Source organism: Mauremys reevesii, linkage group 2, assembly GCF_016161935.1.
Source record: "Mauremys reevesii isolate NIE-2019 linkage group 2, ASM1616193v1, whole genome shotgun sequence".
In the NCBI taxonomy this organism is placed as follows: domain Eukaryota; kingdom Metazoa; phylum Chordata; order Testudines; family Geoemydidae; genus Mauremys; species Mauremys reevesii.
The window spans coordinates 250,031,286-250,050,329 of NC_052624.1; the positions used below are offsets into that span (position 1 = coordinate 250,031,286).

Here is a 19,044-nt window from a genome sequence, read left to right on the forward strand (position 1 = left end):
TCGTATTCTGTATTGTAATAGAAATCAATATATTTGAAAATGTAGAAAAATATCCACAAATATTTAATAAATTTAAATTGGTATTCTATTGTTTAACGGTGTGATTACTCACGATTACATTTTTTAATCCCAGGTCATTTTTTTGAGTTAATCGCGTGAGTTAACTGCAATTAACCAACAGCCCTAATTAGAATAGCCTTGAATGAAAGAAACTAGAGTCATATAATTTACTCCAGTATAATATAAGCAACAATGGGAATAAACCAAGTTTCCCAGTATACTGAATGTTATTTTCTTTCTATATTGCTTTGGCAGTATAGCTGCATCTATACTAGGAATGCCTTGTCAGTAGAGTACTGTGGTATTCTTATCCTGGTAAAGTGCTCCCAATGTAGACATGGTCTAACTTTTGTCTTAATATTAGTGAGCATTCAGACCACCGAAACAAATTCTACTTTACAGGATGCACATGTGTAGTTCAATTCACTTGAATGGAAGACCTATGTGCATCTCAAGACATAATTTGGCCCATCATACTGTTTTCCTAACACACAAACTAACATTTTTCCCAAGATAACAAGCCAAACACAACAGTAACTGCTGTCAGTATCAATATAATTGGATTTAAATATAAAGTCACTGGACACAACATGCTTACCATAATACTGTAATTTGGGTCAACAGTGAAGTCTGGAAAAATGCTGCTCTTTTTGGAAAGCTGCCCATCATTCTTTGCCTTCCTTGTAACATCATAAATGGGACTGGGAGGTTTCTGATTATGTAGAATTTTTTTCAGCTGGCTTTCCAGACATTGTGGGGTATCATTAACTACTTCAAAAACGCCAAAATCAGGATTAAACTTAACTGGCTCTGCAAAGGTCTGCAAAAGAAATTGCAATAAGAGAAACCTTTCATATAAAAATTCCTGTTTCTGCAGTAGGGAAGCACCCTACAGAACGCAAGATAGTATCATTAGACATTTTCCTTCTTCATTCCACGGCTTTTGCTAGGGACTGCAATAGTAAATCTGCATGCTTGCTACTTTTCCGGCTCATTGTAAGATTTTCCAATAAATTATTACCACAGCTCTCAACTATATCTAATTACAAACTATGTCACTCATTTCAGACCCTAATTCACCTTCTTCCCATGCAAATATAGGCCCCAATACAGCAAATGCTTGCTCACACACGTAACTCCCATTGTCTTTATTAACAGTTCTGCAAGCAGCTCACTTACAGGATCAGGTCCCTACTTCCCTGTTTATACCATAAATTATTGAATCCCATATCCAGTGAAGCTTCTTGCTCTACCATTTTGGTGGATGGATCATTCTGAGTGTTTGGCATATATAGTAAAGACTTATGCCTCAGTATTTAGATATAGTAGGTCAACAGCCTACCAAAATCAAATCCAAGAAACTTACCATGTACTGCCAATTCAATCAGGTACTGTGTAGTATATAGGATGGGCCAAATCCCACCTTCAGCTATGGATATGCAACTTTTGTCAACTCCAAGGGCTGTCTGAGCAATACCCAAAAGGAGAGTATGGTCATCATTAGTTTGTTGAGTGTTGTAGATACCAGATTTTCCACTGCCATTTTTCCTATAAACCCCAACTAATGCTACCTTTCAATTTTTACATTCAGCAGAAATGTTGGGGAAAATTATAGATAGATCTGATCAAAAATCTTGGATGATGCCCCAAAAAATTGTGAATTTGAGGTTCTGTAAAAGCAGAACATATAAATAACCCACAATCAAACTGTAGGACAACCAACATTTTACATTAAGAAGAATTTCATAAAAATTAGAAAGTGAAATCCTGGTCATATCCCACTCATTGGCAAAACTCCCTTTGGCTTCATACAGTAGGGTCAGGATTTCACACAGAGTTTGTAAAATTGGTGTTTTACCTATATTGGAGAATAAGATTATTTTCTTTCACTTGGCATATTTTTCATTTAATTTAGCTTCTTGGTTTTTTATGAGAATGCATACCATAGGCCAGATTCTGTTCTCTGATGCACCGGTTTAAATCCAAAGTAACCACGTTGAACTCCTTCCAATTTGTCAATATCTTTCTAGTAATGAGGTGCCCAGATCTGAACACAATATCTTAGGCTACAGCAGAACCATAGAAATGGTCTGTTACGTTCCCTTCACATCATGTAATTCCTCTACCTATAGGCCCTGATTCAGCAAAGCATTTAAACACATGCCTAACTTCAAGCATGTGAGTAGTCTCCATGATGTCAGTAGGACCATTCACATGCTTAAAGTTAAGCATATGCTTAAATGCTTTATTGGATCAGGACCAAACTGTCCACAACTGCAGTGGTATGTTTCACAGCTATATCACTCTACAAAAGGCACATCTAATGTTCTGTTCACCCGTGAATCACTTTTGACATTGTTATTTTCCAGGTTTCTTTGTGGCTTCGATTCTTTTTCTCCAGATTTATTAGCCTGCATTTTAAAGTGATTCTGTTGTTGTTTTGTATTGTCTCTGTTTGTTTGTGTCCAGAACTCCCCCCAACTTAATATCTGCAAATTTCTTATATATTTAACCTTAATTTGGGCATTTTCTGATTTTTGAGTGATTGTGCAACCTTAATACTGACTGAACATAGTTTTTATTATTTCATTTCCTATTATTTTTAAAAAGAGGGGGAGGGGAAGGAAAAAACCTCAAATTTCCCAAGCTTTGATGTGTTCTCTCTTGCAGAAAAATGCAAACAAGGCATAGAAATTCCATAATCTGGAACTATTTGAATAGACATCACCAGATTATTTTAGTTCTATGGTATTTAAATTGAAAACTAACCAAGGACAACATTAATTTATCACTCATATCTACTTTTACTCAATCTCTAGTATTTGATTCATAGGCTGGATTTTTCATTGTGCATTCTAATTAACTGAACAGAAAACATCTGGCAATGTTAATGTAGTGAAACAGATGCCAATGACAACTTTTTAAATATAAATTGTGTTGTCATTTTGGATGTTTGACAACAAATCATTTATAAGACATATACACTAATGGAATGAAAAAAGTAAGACTTCAAATAATGTGTATGAGACCAAATCAGCATCAAAGATGTAGTTTTCTTTCACCAGGCTTAGTATGTGCACACATACACACAAGCTAAAACTCTACCAGATAGAGAATATCATCAGCGCCTCAAATAGAAACACCCTTAAAACAGTTAAAACCTTTTTGGGGAAGGAAGCATTTACGTCACTGCTTAAGAAAAAAAAATAAACATTTCTTGTTATTATGATGATGATAATTTTATATCTGTGATAAAATATGCAGTAAATCCAGGACCCTCAAAAATGTTATGATAAAATTTGAAAGGCAAAAATCAACTTAGTTTGGCCTGCTGGCAAAACATCCCCTCCTGCTTTTGAAAGTCATAAGTGCCAGCCGTATCCTAAACATCCAGTATGTTGGACATCAACTCAGTTTCACAAAAGTCACTAAGCCAAAAAAAACAAAAACAAAAAAAGCTGTTTTCATATCGCTGTTTAGGAGAAATTTTAATAAACAAACAATCATACACAAACAGTTGAAAGCAAATAAACCTCTCAGATGTCAAATGCAAACACAATATATGAATATGTTCTTGGCTGAAGAACAAACTGAATGCACAGTTCTGAGTTGTAAAGCCTTATAATTAATTGTACTGATGGCAACTGTCCTTTATTCATCCCAAAACATCAACCATCACCGTACACCCAGAACATCAGATGTATCCATCTCTATGGCCTCAGCTTTTACAGCTGTCAAAAATATTTAACTTCAGCTGAGGTTCCTAATGTGTAACTATGCTCACCAAACCCCACCCACAGTCTCATAGCCTAAACCCAAGAGAAAATGAATGACAACAGCTCAGCATCTCTTAGGATCAGAACCTGAACAGGGAAAAAATGAACAGAGTAAGTCCTAATAAATCATACAATATATTTTTGACTTTGCCAAAACTCCATTAAGATGTATACTCTACATAAATGTCAATGAAAGTCCAAACCATTACAAGTGATTAAGCAGCTTTAGGAATCCAGGGTGAAATCCTAGGTGAAGATAAGTCAATGGCAAAACTCCCACTAACTTCAGTGGGGCCAGGATTTCACTCCCAGTGCTGAATAAGGAGCAAATCACAGGCAATTAGTAAAGATCTAATTAATGAAGAAGAAATGAACTTTTTGTCAATCAGTGTCAGTAAGGAGAGAAATAAGGACAACTTCTGATGAACTAGATCAGTGGTTCTCAAACTTTAGCAACCCGAGGACCCCCATTTTGATTTAAGAAATTTCCCAGACCCCCCAAGCCTCCCCACTCAGCCCCAGCCTCCGCCCCCACTCCACCCCTTCCTCCAAGGCCCCACCCCACCTCTTCCTGCCCCTACCCCACCCCTCTCCTTCCTCTTCCCCAGCTCTTTCTGCCCCCTGCCCCATGCGTGTCCTGTCCCCACTCCTCCTCCTCCTTCCCAGCGCCTCATACATGCCAGGGAACAGCTGTTCCCCGGCATGCAGGAGGCGCTGGGAGGTAGGGGGAGGAGTTGATCAGTGGGGCCCAAGGACCCCCCTGGAGTACCCTCATGGACCCCCCCAGGGATCCGTGGAACCCAGTTTGAGAAACAGTGGTCTAGATTACTTCTCGAAGGCTTTCATTTAGATTTAGTCCTAGATTAGGCCAGTTTCTGGCAACATAACCTAGGGTGCAAGGACTCAGTGGTGAAAAAGCCACTTGGAGACAGGTTGTAGTGGTACCCAGGGCTGGCTCCAGGCACCAGCTGACCAAGAATATGCTTGGGGCGGCACTTTGGGGCAGGGTGGCACTCGGGTTTTTGGGGGTTTTTTTGGTTCGGCTGGGCGGCGCTGGAGGGTTTTTGTTTGTTTGTTTGTTTTTGTTTTGGCGGCGCGGTGGGGACTTGGGCAGCGCAGCACTCAGGGGAGGCGGGGACTTGGGTGGCACGGCGCTCGGGGGGGCGGTGACTTGGGCGGCATGGCGCTCGGGGTGTGGGGCTTGGGCGGCACGGCGCACAGAGGGGTGGGGGGTTGGGTGGCACGGCGCTCGGGGGGGGTGTTACGGCAGGGCGGCGCTCTTTTTTTTTGCTTGGAGCGGCAAAAAAGTTAGAGCCAGCCCTGGTGGTACCAAGGAACATGCAAATTTCCTCTGTGCAACCTGGAAATTATGGGGATCTACTGACCATGATATGGTGCTTCCAAAGAGGTTTAGAGTCTTAGAAATGGGGAATACTCTAACTTTTGTCAGTCATCTGACTTGCTCTCTCCCACCCATCCACACTCTGATTTTGCTCCAGTAACACCAGTTTTAAACCACTGTACTCCTGATTTAAACTGGCATAAGTAAGAGGGCAATCAGACCCATAGCGTTTATTTTCTGAAAGTGCAATTAGCCTAAACATTATTTTATTTTTTTTGTTTAATTTATTTTCAGGATGATTTCAATGGGCCAAATCTTAGAGTCCTTCTTTACTCAGGCAAAACTCCCATGGAAGTTTTGCCTGCATAAAGATTCCAGATCCCTACCTAGACTGTGTGTCTAGGTATTTCTTCTGCAGCCATCACCATCGTACCTGGGTGCCAATAAAACCATGTAACAAAGTAATAATCAATCTGCAGGACTATATTCGTCTTCCTCTCCACATTACACCATTAATACGTCTCTGTGTGTGTTTGTGTGCACCGAAGAGAGAGGAAAATATATCTATTTTTAATACGATAGAAGTGTTGAAATATTTTTATCTCCAGAGGAGTAACACTGTCCATTCTTTAGGGCTTTTATAGTGGAAAGGCTTTTGAAAAGAAGCAGGACTTAAAATCTGAAGTTGGTAAAATCCATGATCATCCTGATTTCTGATGTAAGGGAATTCCACAGCCAAGGGCATACCACCAAGAATGCCCACTCCCTGTGAGTTTCAAGCTGGGTACTGTCAGCAACAGTGTCTCTGATTAATGCAGATATTGTGGTAAGTCACAAAGAAAAGGACAGTCCCTTAGATAACCAGAACCCAGCCCACTGAATGCTTTGAAAAGGACTTTAAAAGGGATCTGGAATGCAATGGGAAGCCAGTGTGGCTTGCAGCATGCAGGAGAAATGTGTTTCCGTTCAGTGGTGTTACTGAGTAGATGAGCCTGTATACACTGAAGCAGATGTATCTGTCTTGTGTCCTTAACTATCATGCTCTGGTAAACTATATTCCTGGAGGTGACGAATGTATAGTTCACAGTGCCCAGGTCCATATCCAACAAAGAAGGTGTAGCTACCTGGCCAACTGGAGATGGAAATATGCTTATTACAATATTTCTGTTTTAAGTATTTTATATAGACCGTTGTTCTTAAATTAATCACTGAGATAGATGTAAACTGTTTTTATATCATGTAATCACTTTCTAACTTTCTCAAATCATTGCACCTCAGACCAAAAGAAAAGTGTCCTTTTGGTTATTCTGTATAATTTTATCTTTCAAAAAGTTTGTTCTGACAACTTCATTAAAGTATACATCATTTGGTGTCAGAATGTACTGAATAGTAGTATGATAACCTAATTGTTTAAAGAATGTACTGTAAACTACAACAGAGTATTGCTCTGTGCTATACAGAGTCACTAGTGCTATATTTTTACCATACACTGATGGTATATTCTAAATCAAAAGAGAGAGTCTCTCAACATAAACATTTGCTGCCTCTGATTTGTTGCATCAAGTCACATGATATTTCTTCAGTTTAACTAGTTGCCTAAATACTAACAGACCTGGGTAATTATGTTTCTAGGCAACAGCTATATCAGCATAACAAAGTCAAAAAGACAGAATTTTCAGTGGAGTGCTTTGGTCAAGAATGTTGCACTATCTCAGAGTCAATCTTCTGGAAGAGGAGGGAAGTTGGGAATATAAAATATTCAGGCTACAGTATTCCAGATAATAAAGGGACTTAATCCTGAAGAGAGAACCCCCTCAACAGAAATCAAAGAGAAAATAAAGGTGATGAGACCACTATTAATAAAAAGGTCTAATAAATATTAGTTTCCATTAAAATACTTTGGATAAATGTGTAAGAGAGACTCTGTGGCATTGTTCCCCCAGAAACCCTCAGGGGTTACCTGTGTAAAACAATACTTGCTTAGTCAGCATTGCCAATGTGAGTTGTCTTCTGTAGATTTCAGGGACCGCTGCAAGTGCTCAGACCATGGAAGCATAGCTCAGGGTCTGTGCTGCCACAGAGGCAAGATGGTGGACTAAGCACTGTGGAAACACAGGGACTTCTGACAGCCCCGCCCTGAACTAGGTGTCTTGAGATTTGTGCAGGGTAGGTCCAAGGACATCCAGGGGTTTAGGGAAGCAGACTCCATCCCCACCATTCTTTGTGATGGAATGATCTGGAGGAAAGTCAAATGGAAACTCAGTTTCCAAACAAACATGGGGTGGAGGAGGTATTTTTGTGATGAGGAAAATCTGACCCATTTAAGATTAAAAATTGCTTCATCACAGAACAGTCCAGCTTTCTCAATAGATGGCCTTGGCTTAAAGAACATCAGGTTTAGGTTTGGATTCAGACATACTAAAGCAGCTGGAAAGAGAACTCCCATGTTCTTCTTACAGTGCCTTCATTGTTTAGTTGAGAGAGTTTCCCAGGAAACTTGCAGTGAGAGGTACTATATAGTATATAGGGAGAGAGCTCCTGTGAGAAGACAGTATCATCACTATGGGCCATACCCACACTCTGGTATATTCCTTTACATGGTGACAAATTTTATTTAAAAATCAAAAACTGGTTTTTAGAATCCAATTCTACCATCTTCACCCAGGCAAAATTCCCACTGAAATCAGGGAAATTTACTTTCAGACAGAATCAATAATGGTGTATGTAGGGGGGAAGTGCACCTCTAAATTAAATCAGTGGAGATGCACCACTGCTGAATTTGGTCCTTGGTCTCAATGACCAAGAGACAAACTAGGACTAATATTTGCAAACCTGAATGCCTTAAATTAGGCACCTAAATAAAACTGGCCTGATTTTCAAAGGTATTTTAACATAAGCACTAAATATGTCTTCTTCACTTCTAATCTATAATATTTTGATAAGCTGCAAGTTACATATATAGATTGACCTGAAACAAGAGAAATTATATCCCAAGAAGTCCAGATACTATGTTGTATTTTATAGATATTGGCAAAGCTTTACTGATGATAACATCTTAAGACATTAGATGCTATCATTAAAATATAGAAGCCCTTCAAAAGAATTGGAAAACCAACAGAACACTTTAGTTTAAAAAACACAATATGTATTTCCAAGCCAGTTTGCTTTAGTACTAATCACAATAAAGTTTTTTCTTGGGTTTAGGAAGAAATTAATATAACATACTTACTGGAAGATTCAAGAATTCATTAAAGTAGTTCACAAGCATATCATCTGTCGCTAAATAATCTTCCTATGGGAACATGAAAACACAAGACAATGTTTAAAGTAATCTATGTTGATCTCAAAAAAAAAAAAAAAAAACAGGAGTACTTGTGGCACCTTAAAGACTAACAAATTTATTGTAGCATGAGCTTTCGTGAGCTAAAGCTCACTTCTTCGGATGCATAGAATGGAACACACAGACAGGAGATATTTATACATACAGAGAACATGAAAAGGTGGAAGTATGCATACCAACAGGCAGAGTCTAATCAATTGAGATGAGCTATCGTTAGCAGGAGGAAATCTGTATTTGTATATATGATAGTCTTTTATACTATGGTTTGCCTTAAAGCAGATCAGAATTTTTGCACAAAAGTAGACTTTTCACTGTGTCATTGTATTAAGAACATAAGAACATAACATAACATTCATTGTACATTCATAACATTCATTGTACATGTAAGCAGAGTCAGACTGAGCTCTACCCTGACATCTGGTGGTGAGTTGTGAAAAAGGACTTCAGAGGCTGATCTTGTTTGCCTGGGCACACCTACCCCGCCTAGCATGAAGGGACTGCTTGCCCAAATGATCACTTTGGCTGCTGTGGGATCCACAGTCTCTTTGTTACTGTGGCAGGAATAATAAAGTGTTGTTATCCTGGTTATGTGAATCAAGGACAGTAGAATTGTACTTGGCATTTTATGACGGAGGGACTTGCCCTCAACTATTTAGCACTTGCTAGGCAAGGGACATGGGTTCCAAAGCCCAGTGAACTGAGAGAGGCTGGGGACAGGTATGTGTGCTTGGTAGCGTGGGCCCCAAACACCACTTTGACCCCTCCTCTCTCTGCTGTGTAATAACAGAGCTAATTTTGATTCTATTAGAATACTTGTTATGTGCTGATTTTAGGGTGAGTGGTTCTGAGTGTGCCAGCACTGCCCCCCCCCAACCCAACAGCTGAAATCACTGAGAGCTGTGCTAAGTGGGGGGGGGGGGGCTGAAGACATGTTGTTGAGTGGCTAGCAGGGTGGCTAGCAGAGAGGAGGGGAAAGGCACTAGTAGGATGGCTAGCAGAGAGGAGGGGAAAGGCACAGCTAGTGGAGAGGAGCGGCTAGCTGGACAGCTGGCGGTGAAGACTGCAGCAGAACCCCATGGCGAGGCGTGGCAATTGGCCGTCGACCTGAGCAGTGGAGCATGTAAGATGCCCCCATATCTCCCCCCATTTCCACCCAGACTGGGAGGTAAACTCTTCAGATGAACTTCTGAACTCTGGGGGCTGCACTGACCAAGGACAGAAACTGTGGGTGGGGTGACTGTTGGGTTTCTGAACTTAAGACGCTGAGGGGAAAAAGACACTGCCAAACTTACTTGTTAGTGGGTCTTTTGCTCATGGTTTGTGTTATGAATCCTGTTTGTGGTGTTTCCCCAACATAATGCTGCATTGTTTCACTCCTTTATTAAAAGGCTTTTGCTACACTCAGACTCTGTGCTTGCGAGAGGGGAAGTATTGCCTATTAGAGGTGCCCGGGGGGGTGGTATGTAATTGTCCCAGGTCACTAGGTGGGGGCTCGAGTCAGTTTTCCATTGTGTTATTGAAACGGAACCCCTAAATACTGAACCCAGCCCTTGTTGCTGCCAACTCTGATGGGCAAAAAGGTTACATACACCAGTGATGTGCTCAATACCATACAAAACCTACAAAGACAGTTCATGTGTCAAAGAACTTATAGATAAAACTCTTGTAAACCTAAAATCTAGTAAAAGTGGGAAATTTGCAAATTTACTTCTGAAAAAAATTGATATGCAAGTAGCCTACATATTCCTGACTTGTTCCACACCCTTCCACCCATCTGCACCCGGGAAAGAGGAATGTAGCTGCTTCCATCCCCAAACTGATACTCACAATGGGATAGCCACCAAAGGTGAATGAGAGGGTGCTAACCAGATCAGAATTTGACCCACCATATCAAGCAGTAGTATGCCATAGTTGGGGCTGGCCCAAACTGGGAATTTCCCCACTGTCTTAACTGCTAAAATCAATGGCAAAACTCCTACTCATGTCAATGGGAGAAGGAACAAGCCAGCATAGAATATATTCTCTGTTGGCTTTTTTAAAATATGTCAGCTTTATGAAAGAGAATTCTGTCTAGTTTTTAATAATGTCAATTATTAATGGGCCAAATACCTTGAGACAACCTGCAACAATAAGAAATAAGCCCCCTCCAACCACACACCCCTACTTGTCAACTATACAGCACACTGGAACTCATACGGGGCATATCCTCGAACAACTACAACCAATAGTCAATGGGCACCCCCCTCTTGAAAGAAATTGTTCCTGAACCCCCTTTTCTGGCCTTCAAGCAACCCCCCAACCTCTCCAGGCTCATCATCAGAAGCAAGCTCCCCACAGACCAGGACACCAACTCAAAGCGGCACCAGACCCTACCAGAACAACAGATGGAAAACCTGCAGACATAACTCCACTGCTACAATGATCAACATGCCTCCAACACACCTCTCAAGATCCCTGGGTCCTACACATACGTATCACAACATGTGTTGTACCTCATCCAGTACACTAAATGCCCCAATAGCAACTAGGTGGATGAAACCAGATACTCACTGTGCTCACGAATGAACTCACGCAGGAAAATGAAAAAGAACATATCACCTGTGGGTGAACACTTTTCACAGAGCAATGACTCTATAGCTGATCTATTAGGCCTCATCCTCAAAGGAAACCTGCACAACACTTTCAAAAGACAAGCCTGGGAGCTTAAATTCATAACTTTGCTAGACCAAAATCATGATCTTAATGAAGACACTAGATTTATGGTTTATTACAATAATCTGTAACTCACTTTTTGTCCTAGGACTGCAGGGGTGTTAATGGGCCGCTTCACCTTGAATGGTCCCTAAGAATATGTGCTATTTATGTTCAACTAATCTTGTATTCAGCTGTGACACTCTGAGTACCTTTCCCAGACCTGAAGAAGAGCTCTGTGTAGCTCAAAAGTTTGTCTCTCTCACCAAAAGAAGTCAGTCCAATAGAAGATATTATCTCACGCACCTTGTCTCTCTAATATCCTGGGGTTGACACAGCTTCAACAACACTGCATACAATTTTTCGAACACTTTATTATTTCTGAGCATAAAAAACTGTCTTAGTCTAACTCTATCTATTGGGGCTGTTAAAGTTCTTAAGACGTCAAATCCTGACGCTTCCTCCATAGTGATTAAGTGCAACTACGCACACGGGGGACAATATTTGATAGGGCATATATGGCATGAACATTCCTAGAACTACTGTGTCAAGCTCAGCTCCACAGTGGCTTGCTGTGTACCAGCACTCAGGACCTGGGAGAGGCATGGAAGGGGAAGGGCAAAGATATCTGAACTAAGCATTAAACAGGAGAATTTGGATCAAAGGGTCTGATTCAAAGCACATAGAAGTCAGTGGAAAGACTCCCACTGACTTCAATAAGCTTTGAACCAGGTTCTTAGGCCCCAGTTTGGCAAAGCACTTAAGCATGTGCTTAACTTGAAGACAATGAAAAGCACATGCTTTAAATAAACATATGCTTAAGATCTCTCCTGAATCAAGGCATAAGGGCCTGATCTAGTGCCCAATGAAATTAGTGAAAGACTCCCATTTACTTCAATGGACATTGGATTGAGCCCTAAGTGCATAAGAACTTTCTTATTTATGTGAAAAGTTTTGTTAGAAACAGGTTGTGCATGTATAAAAAGTATATATATTTCACATTTGCTGTGCACAAGTAATACATCTTTAGATTTGAAATGGGTAAAGACTACTTTGATGATGATTAGATACAATAATATGTAGTGTAAATACTTCTTTCATCTAAGTGAATTATTTGAAACAAAGTATTTATTACTCACTGAATTAGAAGTCCTATGAAAATATACAGGTACACATGTTTTTTATTTGCCAGGAATATGTTCTTTAAAGTCTTATATAGCAGCAAGAAATATAAACAAACTGGGTCATTAATCCATAAAACTTTTACTACACTGTTAACGCAAGCTTTGCTACTTATTGCACCTATCTGCAAGTTTTTGAAAAACAATAAAATTTTCCTATGGGACTTTTATTTCAGCAACCAGTCTTATTCTCATTTCAAAATAATATTTATATACTTACTATTTGCCCATTAGAGTCCATATAATTTTATATACAAAAAAATTTTTAGATGTTGGTGGCAATAGGCATTTTCTTTTAATTCTTTCCCTGATGCGTTCTATGGTGTACAATCCAGTTATAATTATTAAAAGCATTCTCATGATTCCAATAGGCAGTCTGGATGAACTACAAATGGCTTGAATTTCCAGTGCTTATGCAGGCAAAACTTATTGAAGTAACTGGGAATTTTGCCTGCATACAGTATACAGGTATCAAGGGTCCTATTATTGTCAGTCTTAAAGCAGTGAAGGGATGATCATTATGTCAGTAGTATCCTGTAAAAATGCTGTTTACATTTTCTAGGGAAACATATCCCATGACACTGTATCTATTCTATATACTAGCTTTTTCCATATCACCGCCATGAGTGTACTAGCACAGATACAGAGTGATGTTATAAGATACCCAAGAAGGATCTGAACACAGATAGACTTGGTAAGACAATAGAACAGTACATTAAATGCAGCTTCTACTGAAATGAAAAGTGCACATAGATAAAAATCCAGTGCTCACTTTAAATGTCAAAGCCTTAAAGTGATTATAGAAACCCTGATCCTGCGCTGAATTCTGTATAGTGGATCCATGCACCTACTTGAGTTCCACTGAAGTCAAGGGGTCTGCCCACATGGAGTAGATTATAGAATCAGAGCCTAACCCAATGTAAACTTTTGGTTCAGCTAGGTTATTAATATGTTATGATACATATTTTTGTTTATTCCTAAATGAAATTAACCTGGATTTCAATATATATTATTTATATTGGAGTAGGAGTAGAACCTAGGGAGTCTCCATCAAAGATAGAACTAAATATCTTTTAAAAACATGCATACTGCTTAGGCATTCAAACAAGGAAAGGGGTGTCATTTGGTATGAAGCAATAAGCAGAGAACAGATGAATCTCTCAAAATGGTAAGAAAATGCATCTGTAGAACATATCAATTGGACCTTCCAACTAACTATTTTCTTCCTTCCTTCCTCTACCATTGTGCTTTTCTTTATCTTTGCAATCTTATTCCCTTTAAATTTCTGTTTCACTTTTTCTAACACTGCAGCATTTTTTTCTTAATCAAATGAAACAATGAGAACCATTTTTTTAAAGAAACATTGTCAGAAGTAGCAGTATTCCTGCTCGGAAAAACATGTCAATGCTCAACTACTACAATGGAAGAAATAAGAAACCATATAGTAGTAGACCTGCTATTTTCTCTGTAGTCCCAAAACAGAAAAATAATTATTGGTCCTTTTAAAGTTTACTTACAAATGCATCTTCTGTTATATCTGGAGGCTCTGAAACACAGATATAAAATACTACTTGTTATTCATCCAACACATTTCCATTTATGTTTGTTGAGATCAATTTGACTGCACACATAATTTAGCGATTACTCTGAAAAATTAAGTAAGTGATGGGACTCTACTAATTTCCTGGGTTTTCTGAAATAAAATAACCTGATCTGAGGAAATAAAACAAACTCTAAGGAAATGCTGTATTGCCAACCCCAAGCATTTAAAAATCATGAATTAGATCTCAAAAAACTCATGGGATTATCTTAAATATCATGAGATTTTTTTGAAAAATCATATATTGGGGTATTTGTCTTCTGGGGTGTTTTTTTTTTTGAGCCTTTAGGCCACATTTTCCAGCTTTACTCTGAAATCATGAAGGCTAAAAACTTGCTTTTTTTATAAAGAAAGCTGAGATTCCCATGTAATTCCATGACTCAAGAAGCTGGGGCTAAACACACTAGATATTGTGAAACTCATGATAAAATCATGAGAACAGGCAACACAGGAACTGTTCCCAGGTGAAACAGTTATGCTCCAAGTCTCACCCACTTGAGAAACAGCTTCCCTTCTTTGGGATGCATATGAGGGAAGTGGAGGAGTACTTGTGGCACCTTAGAGACCAACAAATTTATTTTAGCATCAGCTTTCGTGGGCTACAGCCCACTTCATCGGACGTGTTTATGATCTTTCATTCTTAGGACTGAAGAATTTTGCTGTATGAATTTCAAGGATATAATTTAAATCTCCCTCCTGGGAGTCGTCATCCCCATAGCCTGAGACATAGCCCTAAGTGGTTACTGCCCTTTTGTCCTGTTGGGAGAGCTTTACATACCAGTGGTGAGCCTCTTCTCCCTCATGTTGGCACTTTTTGTGTAGAGACTGATCCCCCGTTGTGTTAATGCTGCATTGTCCCTGGGACAGCCAGGGAATCCGTGTTTGGGGACCTGGAAAGAGACGCAGCAGAACCTTGGCTCAGGGCACACAGGCTGCAGCAACCCGGCCTGGCTTTCTTGTGTGGTTCACAGCAAGTCTGGGTTGCTATGGAATTACAGACAATGCATGGAAAGAACATGAGCCATTAGCAAATACTTTTCCTCCTCTCTGAGCGTGACTCATTGAAACAAACTCACCAATTGGACAGGCTGGTGAGATTATCACTGTTCATCTCCAGGGGAGATATTCATGAATAAGCGACCTGGGGATATTCATTATTTACTGATATGAGGTGGGCACAGGCAGGAAAAAGGATTAGACCAAACAAACTTCCCTAAACCAAACCTAAACAGCTCTCTTCTCAAGAGGATTCTGTTTTTCCCTGAAGGTACCACGCTCTCTCTCTCTCGTCTTGATTCAAGGGGCTGAGTATTATATGCACAACATTTGCCAGTCGGTTTGCACCATGTATCAAATAATTCTGTGTCTATAACTGGATTCTGGGGCCTGATCACACAAGAGCCACTGAAAATCCCAGGCACTGTCTGCAATTCCCAACACACACAAGTAGAAAGGGGAAGCAGGGAGGGGTTGTGTCACATACAGGGTGTTTCTCTAACAAGTACAGCAGACTCCATTGTGATGTGTTGGCTGCTGCCCTTGTGACAGCCTTCCCCTGTGAGCCTTGTAGCTGCTGATGCTCGCAGGGCCCTGACTCAGCAGGAACACAAAGATAGCTGCATTTTCCCATATGAAGGGAGCACTATAAATAACCTGGGTGAGCAGGGAAGAGAAGGGGTGATCCTGGTCTAAGGATGTTAGTTTTTTCCTTCGCTGAGGAGAGCACTCTGGGAAAAGAAAGGAAAGAGCCTTCCTTTTGAAATAGATACCAAAGATCTTTTCTTATACCTACAACAAAATAAGTAGCCAATCCCTATAGACTATATCATTAACGTGAATAATTGGTTATTTTTTTCTTGTGCCTGAAATTATTGACACGGTGGTGACTTGAAGCCTGGTAGAAAGAGAGAACTGTTGTTATAATCCAACTGATCAAAAAAGCTTTACATGTACAAAACAGCCAACTTAAGCCTAATAAGATGTGTTATTAGTAAAGAAATATCCAGCTAGGCTGAGATTTTCAAAGGGACTTAAGGGAGTTAGGCACCCAGCTCCCAGTGAAATCAGTGGAATCTGGGCCACCCAACTCCCTTTGGCTCCTTTTAAAATCTCAGACTGGAAATTTTAAATCAAACAAAACACATTTAAGGCTATTTGGTGTTCTCTCCTCAGTTCAAAGATCCTTTGTGTAGGTACATTTACCTTAGGTGGGGTACCAAGTTAGCCTTAGCTTTTGTATAACACGGTTGTTTTCAAAGACATTATTTCTCAAGCTGAACTGGGTGTTTTTTTCCAAATATAAAAAACGTTTATTGGATATTATTACTCTTCAACTGGAAGTTCCTTCCGAGAGTAAGTAATGTTCTGAAAACTAGCCAGAGTAATCCTGCTGGTATGACTGCTGTTGAGTGAGAATGCTGCTGGAATCTGAACTGTGATAATAAAGCATTATAAATTAGACTGGTTTAGTGCTGAAAGGAAAATGTTAGAAATTCTCCAAATTAAGTGGAAATTACAGCCAGGTAATTAAAATACTAATACATCCAATTGTCTAGATGAGAAACTGTTAGCTGTAACTGGTGTTCATTTAAAGTACTACCCTCTAAGCAATAAGGAATAGACTGTACAGCAGTGCTGAATAATATAGCTGAGGTGTGAAAACAAAGGTAAAGCCAAGTGCTTCTGATACACTGGAGAGCTGAATTATTTAAAACAAGTGTAACACAAAATGTAAATAATTTCAATCCTCCCAAATTAAGTGGTTTATAGATAATTACAGTATCAGTATAGTCAGTATTCTAGCAACTGATTAAAAAGTATTTAATTACTTGTAAGTGGAGTTCCGTGTAGGTAGTTTATAAGGAATGCAGACCAAAGGTTAATGCTGAAAAATGCACATCTAAATGCATTGTTCACCACTGCTACACAATTTGGTATTTTTATTGTAATTATAAAATAACTTTTTAAAAAAACAAAATTTTAAATATTTTAAGTATTTTTTTAAATTCTCCCACACAGTTCTTTGGAAGAGAGAAAATAGCAACATTATTTTAACATAATTTAATTTAAATATAATTCTTTCCGACTGACAGCATTACAGTGCATTGAATAAGACAACTAATAAAATAATTTTAAATATGTTAATTATTAAAATAGTATACTAGTCTCTCTTTCCTGCTTTCTAGGTTTCTCTAGGCTTCTGATAGCCCCTTATCTGCAGCCAGATGCTTATTTTTAATTAAATAATAATAATAATAATAATAAATGGAAACTAGTTAATGTACCCTTTTTGAAAATAAAAAGTGAAAGCTACAAATCAACTCCATTGTGAGTGAAGTACACCTCTACCTCGATATAACACTGTCCTTGGGAGCCAAAAAATCGCATTATAGGTGAAACCGTGTTATATTGAACTTGCTTTGATCCACCGGAGTGCGCAGCCCTGCCTCCCCGGAGCACTGCTTTACCGCGTTATATCCAAATTCATGTTATATCGGGTGGCGTTATATCGAGGTAGCGGTGTATCTTTAAAAATGCAGCCATGTGATTCCATTCTGATCACTCCATTTGGATCCTCTAATAAGCTCACTCAACAGGAAATAATGTATTTCTCATACATATTTCTCATATTCTCAATGGATGAAATTCATTCTGATGTAAGGCACCTCAAAGCCCTCCAGAGCATTGAAGTTCCACAATGGGACTAGGAAGTAGAGTTGCAGGGGACTTTCCATTTTCTGCATATCATGCAAGGAGACTCAATGCCAACTCCTGAATAAGCTTGTGTGTATTATTAGGAATAATAATAATGTTTTATTATTATTACTATTTGGGATTTTAGTAATGTTTGAAAGCCCTAATCAAGATCAGGACCTCATTGTATTCATCACTAAAAAAAAAACACATAAGATGACATAGACCCTGCCCTAAAGATCATCTATTCTGGAACTCAGTTTCAGCTGCTTATCTGGTTTGTTCCTTCATGATCTCATCTTACTGCTAAATAGTTCCATTTGCAAAAGCTCAGTCTTGACTATTATCTGTGGCCTAATTTCCAACTGCTCCTCCTTCTTTCTTAATTTGCAAGGCCTAAATAAGTTGCTTTTTCTTCAGAAACTGGTATCATGTCTCTCAATCACATCCCACAGATGGTCAATTTCTCCACTGGGATTGGCAAGTCAACTTTCACACACAAAATAAAAGTAGCAAGAGAAAAAAAACCTTTCCTGTGCACCTTGAGTTTAGACTGTCAGAATTTTGAACTCTCTTAGTAATGTTTGTGTCCTACCCCTCACTATCAGTTTGTCATGGCCTCCTCTGAATTAGTTGCCACCACCATTCTCCATAACCTGGGACTACACATCCACACTTATATGAAATGCAAAAGCCCACAAAGGACCCCAGTTAACTTAGTATTTATAGCATCTCTTTGGTTGATGGAACGTTACAAAGAAGAATTTATGAAGTCACTTTTCCTACTGTATATAGTCTTTATTTACAGAACAAAAATGTATGTAGGTTAAATATGCCAAAGGTCAGAACCAAATCCCAATCAAAAAACAGCTAGCTCAATGAATGAAAACCAAAACAAAAGAATCCTTCCTGTCCAATAGAACTGTAATTCTGATGCCACCAATTCCATGCATTCTGAAGTCATCACATACAACTGTCTTCCAGTCACTATAGCATCCAATGCTTTCTTTGTTGCTAAGCGCCCTAGACTGTCACTGTTATATTTATATCTATTTTGGTTTGGAAAAAATGTACAATTTTGGTGACTTTTGCCTTTTGTGGCATCTGGATTATTCCATTAAATACAATGTTTGCTTGATTTCCTTTTTCTGCCTTAAATCTATAGGTAATATACTCCTTTAAAATACTATCCCAGCACAAACATAATCAATATTCCCCTTCCTCTTCCCTTTTTCTTCCACTTTCTCTCTCCTCCTTTCCCCTTTGTTCTGTGGTATATTTCGCGATATAAGCCTTAAGTCTATAAATTTATAAGCTTTTTCCTTGTACTGCACCTTTAAAGCTCTAAGGATTCTTTTGTC

General features: G+C 39.1%; 1 protein-coding gene across 11 annotated transcripts in view; it reads right to left on the reverse strand.

Moving 5' to 3' along the window:
• RGS22 (regulator of G protein signaling 22) overlaps positions 1-18,411 on the reverse strand; it is a 112,563-nt gene extending 94,152 nt beyond the window's left edge. For 8 of the 11 annotated variants that reach the window (XR_005595201.1, XM_039527818.1, XM_039527822.1 and 5 more), the window contains exons 1-5: positions 15,067-15,448; positions 14,769-14,880; positions 13,908-13,936; positions 8,408-8,470; positions 659-880 (exon numbers count right to left, since the gene is read on the reverse strand). Coding sequence is in view for 10 of the 11 variants with exons in the window: in XM_039527818.1 (XP_039383752.1) it covers positions 659-880; positions 8,408-8,470; positions 13,908-13,936; positions 14,769-14,793 (339 nt within the window). In the remaining variant the exon portion in view is untranslated. Of the gene's footprint in view, positions 1-658; positions 881-8,407; positions 8,471-13,907; positions 13,937-14,768; positions 14,975-15,066; positions 15,449-18,278 lie in introns of those variants that run through there. The other 3 variants (XM_039527816.1, XM_039527815.1, XM_039527823.1) reach the window with 3 other exon arrangements.
• Positions 18,412-19,044: the final 633 nt, after the last annotated feature.